This window comes from Salvia splendens, chromosome 22 (genome assembly GCF_004379255.2).
Source record: "Salvia splendens isolate huo1 chromosome 22, SspV2, whole genome shotgun sequence".
Lineage (NCBI taxonomy): Eukaryota > Viridiplantae > Streptophyta > Magnoliopsida > Lamiales > Lamiaceae > Salvia > Salvia splendens.
In genome coordinates, this window is record NC_056053.1 from 9,053,780 (window position 1) to 9,066,739 (window position 12,960).

A 12,960-nucleotide genomic window follows, 5' to 3' on the forward strand; every position below is an offset into this window, starting at 1 on the left:
ACTAAATCTCCCATGTACACAAGCAGTCAAATAATGGATACTGCATGATAAATAATGTGTAACCATTAATTAATCATGTACCAAAGCAGGCAAATAATGCACATAAGAGTTTTATAATTACCCATTCACCCATTTACAAGATCTGTCGATTAATGCACAAAGGAAGACTAATTGATGTACAATTACTCAAGGAATTCTACATGCAACTGAAATAGATTGGTTACCTGAAGCCTGGGTAGGTTGAGATATTGACGGCGGTCTCTTTTCGTCATATTAAATCTGTGAGACGAACCACAAATCAAATCCCGGAAACATTTCATCTAAATAATCACCGAATACACACTTGTAAATCAGTTAATAATTACACATTCTATATAAGATAAAATCCTAACCAAAACGAAAACCCATATGTGATTACATAAAATCGCGACCAAGACGAGGTTAAAAACATTGATTTTTTGGATGAAAAATTCGGGAATTGACTAGTAAACGGTGAATATCGGCGTCTACTAGTTGCCATTACTAAAAAATAACTTTTTCCAACCCTACTTTATCGACGCCTTCAACAATATGGTCGCGCGCTACCGGAGTGAGATGTGGACCGTGAAACCGACGAAAAAGACCAATTTCTGGAGATATCCGACGAAAACAGTGGCGGCTAGGGTTTGAAGAGTGTGTGGAATATGGGGAGACGATTTGCAGAGACGTGGATTGAGGGATAGACGTTTGAGTGAGAGAGGGGGTGAGTAGATGGAAGGTTGTATCAAAATCCCGCTGAAATTTTGCTCCTTCCGTTTTGGGCGGTTTTCAGTTTTTTGGTTTTACTAGTTTACCCTTACAATGCACATAATCCCCCCTATAATGCAACACGAGATCAAAAAACAAGATTCCATCCGGCCCCTCCATCCATCTAATCTAACGCTCCTAATTAAGAAGAAACTTAAATATAAGGGAGCCATAGGAGATTAACGCTCCCCTATATATATATATATAGGGGTGTGATAAACTACAAACCCTCATTAATACAAACTATACAAACTTTAATCCTACTCACTTAATACAATTAATCAACGATTAATATAAGAGATTTTTCTAATGTCAACATTTCCTACAAATCTGTACACTCCGTTGACATCGAACAATTAGAATTTGTACACCCCCGTTGACATAATTTGTACACCCTGTTGACATCAGCTCCCGTTGACAGAATTTGTACACTCCGTTGACCTAAGCCCCCCCCTGACAGAATTTGTACACTCCGTTGACATAAGCCCCCCCCCCCCCCCCCCCCCCCCCCGTTAACAGAATTTGTACACTCCGTTGACATCAGTTTGTATAGTTTGTATTATAGAGAGTTTGTATTTGATCACACCTCTCTCTCTCTCTCTCTATATATATATATATGTATATATATATATATATAGGGATGTATTCATTTCCTTTTCCTATATTTCCTCCTTTTTCCTTCTTAATATCAGCCATTAGATTAGAGAAATGGACGGTCAAGATCAACATTGGGTAATTAATCCCGTGTTGCATTATTTGTCCTATTTTGTGCATTATGAGGGTACAATAGTAATCTAATAATGGCTGGAAACCGCTACGAATAATGCACCACATGGTCACGAGTAATGCATATAATTGACTATATAATGCACAATATGTGAACTGCAATGCATACGAATAAGATGTACCATGTTATGCTGTTTGGACACACGTTTCTTGTTTCCCCTAAGGGTTTAATAAGCTTAGGGGCTAGGGTATAGTACGTAGACACGTATGTAATCTTCACATGGTAACGAGTAATGGATATAATTGACTATATAATGCACAATTTGTGAACTGCAATGCATACGAACAAGATGTGCTGTGTTATGATGTTTGACACACGTTTCTTGTTTCCACTAAGAGTTTAATAAGCTTAGGGGCTAGGGTATAGTACGTACGTATTAATAACAAATTATAAAACGATACGAATAATTCACCAAATTGTCACGAGTAATGGATGTTAATAACTATATAATGCACAATATGTGAACTGCAATGCATACGAATAAGATGTACCATGTTATGATGTTTGACACACGTTTCTTGTTTCCCCTAAGGGTTTAATAAGCTTAGGGGCTAGGGTATAGTACGTAGACATTACTAAATGAACGTATGTAATCTTCAATCCGTTGATTAACCCATATACACAATACCTCTAATAATGCATAATATACTGAGATAATGACAATTAACAGCTACATAATGCACTACCTAAACCAAATAATGCACATACGTATATTCCAATAACAACAATTTGTTAGTAATGTCTACGTACTACACCCTAGCCCCTAAGCTTATTAAACCCTTAGGGGAAACAAGAAACGTGTGTCAAACATCATAACATGGTACATCTTATTCGTATGCATTGCAGTTCACATATTATGCATTATATAGTTAATAACATCCATTACTCGTGACAATTTGGTGAATTATTCATATCGTTTTATAATTTGTTATTAATGCGTACGTATTATACCCTAGCCCCTAAGCTTATTAAACCCTTAGGGGAAACAAGAAACGTGTGTCAAATATCATAACACAGCACATCTTGTTCGTATGCATTGCAGTTCACAAATTGTGCATTATATAGTCAATTATATCCATTACTCGTTACCATGTGAAGATTACATACGTGTCTACGTACTATACCCTAGCCCCTAAGCTTATTAAACCCTTAGGGGAAACAAGAAACGTGTGTCCAAACATCATAACATGGTACATCTTATTCGTATGCATTGCAGTTCACATATTGTGCATTATATAGTCAATTATATGCATTACTCGTGACCATGTGGTGCATTATTCGCAGATACCAAAATGTGGCAGTTACTTTTCCGTCAAATGTCAATAATAACCCTGTAATGCATACAACCACCTTCTATAATGCAACACGGAACCAGTTTTATAGAATCAATCTGATCCGTTGATGCCTTAGATCTAACGCGTAATATTAAGAAGGAAAAAGGATCTAAGATGTGAAAAGGAGAATAACGTTCCCCTATATATATATATATATATATATCAAATGTCAACAGCTTGTAGTTGACATTATATTGTATAGTTGACATGAATTGTATATGTAGTTGACATGGATTGTACACATAGTTGACATTATATGTGTATAGTTGACATAAATTGTATATGTAGTTGACATTATATGTGTGTAGTTGACATGAATTGTATATATAGTTGACAAAAAAAAAATTTAAAAAATTATTTTTTTTTAAATTTAAAATTAAAAAAGATTATTGAATAAAATATACCATAAAATTACCATTCTGCTCTTTCATAATTAATTAATCTAAAAATATTTTTCATGTGGCAAATTCTGGACCACTCATTTAATAAAAATGAGTGGCTGATAATATATCTCAATTCTCAATTAGGCTAAAAACTCACAATTGATCACAACCATATGTATATATATATATATATATATATATATATATATATATATATATATATATATATATATATATACCTATCGGAGTGCGTTAAAATGACAACACCTCTTTAAGTAACACCATACCGCCATTCCTAGCCAATCATTTGTACACGTGGACGAATAATCAGCTGTCATGTGGCAATCATAAAAAATGTTCAAGGGTAAATTTTCTCGGCCAGCAATATCCAAAACACTATACAGTTATTTTTCTCTGCCAGCAATATCCAATACGCTAGACAACAATCTATAGATTGCTATATAGCATTTATACTATTGTTGTGTAGCGTTTGTATTATAGCTGAATACGTGGTGTCACAGTGTCACTTTAAGAGGTGTTGTCATTTTAACACAAACCTATATACATATAGGGATAGGGATATACTAATATGCTAACTAATTTTAAAGTGCTAATGTACATCCAATCATGTGCTTCCGCATGGCACGAAAAATGCAATATTATATACAGAAAAATGCAATATACATTTGTCAAGCTGTAAATGCAATTTCGTAAGATTGCATTTTTATTATAAGCAGATTGCATTTTTTTTGTTGAGTTTTACTTTTTAGATATAGGTTGTTTATTTGCATTTTATATATAGACAGATTGCATTTATATATAATTTATTTTGCATTGTAGACAATTTATGTTAACATGCAAAACTCAACAATGTAAAATGCAATTTGCCTATAACTAAAATGCAATCTACTAAAATGCATTTACAGCTTGACAAATGTATATTGCATTTTTCTGTAAACAATATTCCATTTTTCGTGCCACATGGAAGCACATGATTGGATGTACGTTAGCACTCTAATTAAAGATGCGCCCTAATGCTCCCCTATATATACTAATATGCTAACTAATTTGAAAGTGCTAATGTACATACAATCTCGTGCTACCAGGTGGCACAAAATATGCAATATTGTATACAGAAAAATGCAATATACATTTGTAGAAGCTATAAATGAATTTCGGAAGATTGCATTTTTGTTATATGCAAATTGCATTTATAGTATATAGCACACTATGGTTAATAACTGAAATTCTGTCAAAAATCAAATCAAATCTCAGCCCTTAGATCCTTAGATTGGATGGTACATTATTAGGCGTGCTATATTATTAGACTACACAATCTACATTATTATATGACACATGTCATTAATCTAACAGTTATATCACAAAATCCAATGATGGAGATTTAGTTTTAATTTTTACAGAATTTCACTTAGCCGGGGCAGCCCCTCCGGCCTGCCCCAAACGGAGTATACTCAAAATGCTTACCTCTAAAGTAAATGCTCGTTTCAAGAAACCTGTCTGGACGAAATTCCTCTGGATTTTTCCACAATGACGGGTCCCTAGAAATCGCCCAAACATTGACCATCACACGTATACCAGATGCGATGTCGTAGCCTAATAATTTTGTGTCTTGAGTTGATTCCCGAGCGACTAGGATTTCGTTCGGTGGATGCAGCCTTAGACTTTCCTTCAACACTACTTTCAGATAAGGCATTTTCTCTATGTCTTGCTCTTCGATATCGTCCTTGCTTCCGGCTACTTCTCTCACTTCATTTTGCAATATTTTCATGGTTGTGGGGTTTCTTATCAGCTCCACCACCGCCCACTTAAGGGATGTAACTGTTGTCCCAGTTCCAGCACTAAACATATCCTGTCGTACATAAGATAACACATCAAGTGTTGCTATTTAAGTAAACATACACATTGTGAAAGAGAGATAGGTCATACTAGTACGATAGCTTTGATAGTGAAATCTTCAATAGGTGAGAGACTCCCATTCTCTCTCTGCAAATCCAGCAAAATGTCCACAAAATCCAACTCGGAACCATCACTCCCTCTCCTATCTCTAACCCTATGTTCTTGAATCACAACTTCAAGAAACTCATCTATCCCCTTAACCACTCTCGCAATCCTCTTATCCACACTAGTGAACCTTCTCGTCCAACTCAGACATGGAATGAGCTCCCACAGAGGTACAACCCACATCAGCGCCCCTATCTCCGCAAGCGACTCCTTGAAATCACTTCCACCACCATACTTCTTCCCCAACGCCACCCTACAAATCACACCATTCGTCATAGATGTCAAGACGTCGCTCGTTCACAGGTTTTGAAGAAGCACTCAACCTCCTGATCTTCTCGACCATGATGGAAGTCTCTTCCTCCCTCACACGACGATAAGATAGAACCCTTTTGTTGCTCAGCAGATGAAGGACGCATATGCTGCGTATCTGCCGCCAGTACTCTCCATACGGCGCGAAAACCACGTCCCGGTTGTTGTAGAACAGGCCTCCGGGGATGCTCAATTGGGGTCTGTTTGAGAAGATTAGGTCCTGGGTTTTCATGATCTCACGCGCCGCCTCGGCCGAGGAGGCGATGATGAAAGGGAACTTGCCGAAGTGGAGCAGCGTGAGGGGGCCGTAGCGGCGGGAGAGTGACAACAAAGATCTAAGGGGGCTTGATACCAGCTGGTGGAGGTTTCCGATTACCGGGAGCTTCGATGGAGACGGAGGCAGGCGTTTTTGGGACTCCGGAGAATGGCTGAGGTGCCATTTGCGGAGGAAGAAGAGGAAAAGAGATGTGGAGAGTAGCACAGCCAACAATTGTGAGAGGGATACCATTTTTTCTTTTTCTTTTTTTGGTGGAATGAGATCTTGGCGAGGGTATGCTTTTATAACATAGAATGCTTTTATAACATAGAATGAGAGTTGATTTGCTACAGATTAATTGCACTAAGTCACTAAGTCAAAACAAATCTTGAGAATTTAAGGGATTAAGTTAGGCTGAATACAAGTAATATAGTTAACAATGATGTAATAAATACTACTCTGTCCCATAATAGTAGTCCACATTTGACTCGGAACACTAGGCATAATATATAAGGATGAAGGAGCAGTGAAAGTGTATCAAAAGCTATCATATGTCCAAACATTTTAAACTATTTATATAGTGACAATAATTCCATGAAAACAATCATACATAATTAGAGCGTTAAAAATATATATTCCGGCACATAAAAATATGTGCATTTGAAATGGCATGTGAATTAATTTACAATTGGTAAAGTAAGAAAGTGATGGTCAAGGTAGTTAAAGTAGTGCTTCTGGATAATAGGACTCACATTATTATTAGTGTTTAGTGAGTTGTAATAATGGATAATAGTGGTATAAGTTGTATATAAATTGATGTATATGGATAATGAGTTGGAGATATTTTCCATAAATGAAAATGTTCTTATTTTTATTGGGCGGAGAGAGAATTAAAAAATTAGTGGTACATACATCTTTTACAATTTGATATTATGAAAATTATTTTTTGGCATTGGTATAGTGTGATAAAGAGATTAAGTTTTTTCTTTTTTTTAACTTAATGGTTGTTTTCTAATAAAATAATCTAGTACATCAATGACAGTGTATTTACTATATTTGGGCTTCCTGATTTTTTATTCTCCAATAAGAAACTTCAGTACATTTGAAATTTACAAAAATGATTCATGAATAATCTCACTTTGATTCATCATGGATTTTAATAATTGTGAATTAAAATGATAGAAAGTATTAGCTAAATGTAGATTCCATTTTCATATGAAGTACTTATATTTATAGAAGAAAGTAAGTATAAGAATTTAGAAAAATATGATATCCAAAATCTTAAATGAAAAAAAGTACCCCCGCCCCATAAAAATATGTGTGCATTCTACTTTAACTATCCTTCTCTTCCTCTCTTTTTACTTTATCAATTATATCTTAATTTTCATGTCATATCAATTGCTCATAATTTTATGGGATGGAGGGAGTAAATAGAACTGTAAATTGTGGATATTATAAAAAAAATAATAATTTGGAACATTAGGCATAATATATCAAGGATGAAGGAGAAGTGAAAGTGCATAAAAATCTATCATAAGCTATATAAATGGTGACAATAATTCCATAAACTCTGTCATATATAATTACAACACTAAAAAATATATTAAAAATTAGTGGTATATACATATTTTACAATTTAATATAAAGAAAATAATTTTGTTGCATCCATAGAGTGTGATAGAGAGATTAAATTTTTTCTTTTATTTACTTAATGATTATTTTCTAGTAAAATAATCTAAGTACAACAATGAGAGTGTATTTACTATATTTGGGCTTCCTAATTTTTTATTCTCCAGTATGAAACTTGACATCATGAAGTTATATACATTTCTATTTAGCCGTGCATAGAACATTATGATATCTTGATTATTGCTTATGGTCGTGTGTCTTAAATCAGGAATTATTTGGGTTGTATATTTTCTACAATATGGTAACCTGAAATTCTTCTTCCTTTATTCATAAATCCTTGCTACTCTCAAAAGATGGTATCAACTGAAAGAGAGGGATTTGGGAGTGCAAACTCACAGTGTTATTTTGTGTATGTTAATGTGTGCAGAGATCGCCTCTCACGTAGGAGAGACTATGTCTCCAACCACATTAATATATTTAACAACGTTATTGTAAAATATAATTTACATCAACATAGGTATTAATTTAAAATTTTAAAATTTACAAGTTACCTCTTCAACTTTAATAATCCATTTTATCAAATAAAAGTTATAAACAATTGTGAAAAATATATTTACTATTCCCTTTGTCCCATAAGAGTATGTATGCACTATTTTCTTTTTAGTACGTACCATAAGAATATTCATTTTTTAATTCTGGAAACTCTTTTCTTTTTAATGAGGTGAAACTAGTTTATCTTTCTACATCTTTCTTACTTTACCATTTTTGCTTTAAACGTGTTCAACCAAAAATGCATACTCTGGTGGGACAGATGGAGTACATCATAATTCGGTGCAAACCTACCAAATTTAAATATTGAACGTATTACAAAATTTAAACTAAAGGAAAAAAAGTCAACAATACATGTCAAACTTATTAAATTTAATAGTACATGAAGTGGGCCACCAAAATTAACTGATAATTGTACCTTGACTCGGAACCTTAGACAATAATTATAGAAGAAATAATGTCAATTTGTAGGAAAAAAGTACTCCCTTCGTCCTAAATAATTCGTCGCCATTTGACCCGACACAGGTTTTAAGAAATGTAATAGAAAGTAAGTTGAAAAAGTTGGTGACATGTGAGTCCTACTTTTATACTCCCTCCGTCCCACCACAAGTGATCAACTTTCCATTTTGGGTTGTCCCACCACAAGTGATCAATTTCCTTTCTTAGCTAAAAACAAAACTTCAAGTTTCTTTTACTTTATTTTCTCTCTGTCTTACTTTATTCTCTCTTTCTTACTTTATTATCTCTTTATCTCTCTTACTTTTTCCTTTCTCATATTTTACTCTCTCTACTTTAACTCAATATATATCATTTTCTTAAATCTCGTTGTCAAAAGAAATCCATCACTTGTGGTGGGACGGAGGGAGTATATTAGTTTTATAATAAAATATGAGTGTGGATGAGTTAGCGGAATGCAGGGTCCACTACCAAAAATGGTTAAAGTGAAAGGTGACAAATTTTTAGGGACGGGCGGAAATGGAAATAGGTGACAAATTTTCAGGGACGGAGGGAGTACTTTTTCCGTCCCATTACAAGTGATCAACTTTTCATTTTGAGTTTTCTCACCACAAGTGATCAATTTCTTTTTTTAGCTAAAAATAAAACTTCAAATATCTCTTACTTTATTCTTTCTGTCTTACTTCAAGTAGATTCCACGATAGATCTAGAACCAGGATCTGCACCGGTATCAAAGGCACCATATTCGAATGGCTCCAAAGGAACTGGACGAACTGAAGGTACAGTTGCAAGAACTCCTGGACCTGGGATTCATCAGACCCAGCGTCTCGCCGTGGGGAGCACCTGTACTGTTCGTTTAGAAGAAAGACGGAACCATGAGAATGTGTGTGGACTACCGCGAGCTTAACAAGTTGACTCTTAAGAACAAGTACCCATTACCCAGGATCGACGATCTGTTTGACCAACTCAAGGGAGCCAGTGTGTTCTCCAAAATGGACCTGAAGTCAGGTTATCACCAATTGAAGATTAAGCCAGAGGATGTGCCCAAGACGGCCTTCCGAACTAGATATGGTCACTATGAGTTTATAGTGGTGCCGTTTGGACTAACGAATGCACCAGCGGTGTTCATGGATTTGATGAACCGCGTTTTCCATCCGTATCTCGATAAGTTTGTCTTAGTCTTCATTGATGATGTGCTGATATACTCCAAGAATAGAAAGGAACACGAGGAACACCTACGGCTTGCCCTGGAGACGCTACGAGCAGAGAAGATGTACGCCAAATTCAGCAAGTGCGAATTCTGGCTCAAGGAGGTGAATTTTCTCGGACATATTGTGACAGCAGAAGGAATCCGAGTAGATCCTGCCAAGGTAGAGGCAGTAAGGAACTGGAAGGCGCCGACGACTCCCAACGAGATCCGAAGTTTCCTCGGACTAGCTGGCTACTACAGAAGGTTTATTAAGGGATTTTCAAAGATTGCAAGACCAATGACTCAGCAACTCAAGAAGGGAACCAAAGTCGCATGGTCTCCCGAGTGTGAGGCAAGCTTTCAACTACTAAAGGAGAAATTGACCAGTGCACCCGTATTAGCAGTCCCAGAATCAGGGAAGGACTGCGTCGTCTATACGGATGCTTCCAAGAGCGGGCTTGGATGTGTGTTGATGCGGAATGGGAAGGTGATTGCTTATGCGTAACGACAGCTCCGACCACACGAGCTCAACTACCCAACACACGACCTAGAACTAGCGGCAGTGGTTCACGCGTTGAAAATTTGGAGACACCACCTATATGGAGTTAGGTGCGTGATTTTCACGGACCACAAGAGCCTCAAGTACTTCTTCGAGCAGAGGGACTTGAACATGAGACAGAGAAGATGGCTCGAGCTAGTGAAAGATTACGACTGAGGCATAAACTACCACCCTGGGAAGGCCAACGTTGTGGTAGACGCGTTGAGCCGTAAGAGTCAGCACCAACTAGCAGTCCTGTTCACCCAGGAGGAAGAACTGCTTAGAAAATTCGACAGAATGAGTTTGGAGATGGTGCAAGCACCTGAGACGGTGGAAAGTATAATTTCGACTCTAGTAGTTGTTCCCGATTTGAGGGCTAGGATCGTGGAAGCCCATAGGCGGGACGAAACTCTAGAGAAATTGCGTCTGAAATTGAGGACGGGTAAACAAGAGAACTACCAGGAGGAGGCAGACAATACGCTCACATTTGAAGGGAGGTTGTGCGTACCCAACCAAGAGGAGCTCAAAAATGAGATAATGAGTGAAGCGCACGATACCCCATACACCGCCCACCCAGGGAGTACAAAGATGTATCAGGACTTAAAGAAGAAGTTCTGGTGGGACGGAATGAAGAGGGATATAGCATCCTACGTCGAGAGGTGTCTTGCCTGTCAACAAGTGAAGGCACTACACCAACAGCCGTACGGAAAGTTGCAGCCGTTAGAGATTCCCGAGTGGAAATGGAAACATATAGCCATGGATTTTGTCACGGGATTACCATGATCCCAGAGAGGAAATACCGCGATTTGGGTCATAGTTGATCGTCTCACCAAGAGCGCTCATTTTATACCGATCCCTATCACGTACGGATCAGAGAAACTAGCCCAGTTGTACGTGAAGGAAATCATTCTCCTGCATGGCATACCAGCGACGATCACGTCGGATAGAGATGCCAAATTCACGTCCAGATTTTGGAAGAGCCTACAGAAAGAGCTTGGGACACGACTAAATTTTAGCACGGCATTTCACCCACAAACCGACGGACAGTCGGAGAGAACCATTCAGACGCTCGAGGACATGCTGAAAGCAGTAGTGCTCGATAGAGGGAGCAATTGGGAGCAAGTGCTGCCATTGATAGAATTTGCTTATAACAACAGCTACCAGGCCACGATTGATATGGCTCCGTACGAGGCGTTGTACAGGAAGAAGTGTAGATCACCCCTCTATTGGGACGAGGTCGGTGAGAGGAAGATTTTGGGCCCGGATGTAATTGAGGAAATGATAGAAATTGTCAGAAAGATCCGAGAGATGATCAAGGAGGCTCAGGACAGACAGAAGTCCTATGCGGATGTCCGACGGACTGATTTGCAGTTTGAGGTGGGAGATAAAGTTTTCTTGAAAGTGTCACCCTCAAAGGGAATAGCCAGATTTGGAGTCAAGGGAAAACTCCGACCCACCCCGATACATAGGACCGTATGAAATCCTAGAAGCAGTTGGACCAGTGGCTTATCGATTGGCGTTACCGCCGACCTTTGGAAACGTTCACAACATATTCCATGTATCCCAGCTTAGGAAATATGTGTTTGATCCGAAGCACGTGATTCATCAGGAAGAGATGATATTAAACCCGGATCTGAGCTATGAGGAAAAACCGAATGCAATTCTGGACAGGAAGGTGCAGCAATTAAAAAACAAATCTATTCCTTCAGTAAAAGTACTTTGGGAGCACCACGGGCAGGAAGAGGCCACGTGGGAGTTGGAAGATAAAATGAGGGAGCGCCATCCCGAGCTGTTCAAGTAAAGCCATACAAATTTCAGGACGAAATTTCGTTCAAGGAAGGTGGAATGTGACGCCCGGATTTTTATCCTTTTATTTTGATTAAGTCGGATTTATTAGCTCGATTAGTTGTAATTAGAAAACGTGCGGACATGTGATTCGGTTGTAAAATCCGACGAGGAAACGAATTAAGCTTATTGAAGAATTTGAGTACAAAAGAAAAGTTGCAAGAATAAAAGTAATTGGTATACTTTTATTAAGGAAAAGTGAGTGCATACAAATTTCTTTACGTCCAAATGCTAAATGAAGAAAATACTACACCACTTCTTGAGCTCCAATGTCAAGAATTACACTAGAATGGGAGTGCATCTTCCTATCTACCCTAAACTAGAATGAATAGGAAAATAAAACAAAAAGGTGATATAAGCAAATCCCTCTTTTTCCTTCCCCCATCTTCCTCGGCCTCTGCGCCACCACCATCCCCACAAGATTCCCAACCTTGGACAGCCTTGTACCTGCAACATTTACATGAAATAGGGTATCAGAATTCTTGACACATAAAGGAGAAAGGTGAGACACAAGCTCATTTTGGAAAGAAGGAAAGAGGGGTTAGGCAGCTAGCTAAGAGGCTGCACCATAGGACTTGAGGCAGCCACCTCTTATCCTCAATCAAATATCATCAAGAAAGATTCAGAACAAAAGAGATATCAGTAAAACAGAATCACCACCAAGCTCAAAGGGAGCAAGACAATCTTCCCAAATCCAAGGCTGGAGAGGTCAGCCTACCAACAGCCCTAAGGCTTACACAAATGTAGCATGTTCAACATACTTATAAAACTTAGAAAGGGAGCTAAGTTGTAGCCAGAATTAGAGGGAAAATCGGGTTTATGGGGGTGTTTACACTAAAGATTACGTAAATGTACCCATTTTGTTATCTATTCCATA

The 12,960-nt window shown here is 37.7% G+C and overlaps 1 protein-coding gene across 1 annotated transcript; it reads right to left on the minus strand.

The window, feature by feature from the left end:
* Positions 1–4,613: 4,613 nt before the first annotated feature.
* Positions 4,614–6,129, minus strand: LOC121786684 (cytochrome P450 71A6-like). The gene is made up of 4 exons (XM_042185319.1): positions 5,636–6,129; positions 5,244–5,565; positions 4,776–5,160; positions 4,614–4,627 (listed from the first exon to the last, which is right to left on the minus strand). Exons 1-4 carry the CDS (start codon positions 6,127–6,129, stop codon positions 4,614–4,616), a joined length of 1,215 nt encoding a protein of 404 aa, XP_042041253.1.
* Positions 6,130–12,960: the final 6,831 nt, after the last annotated feature.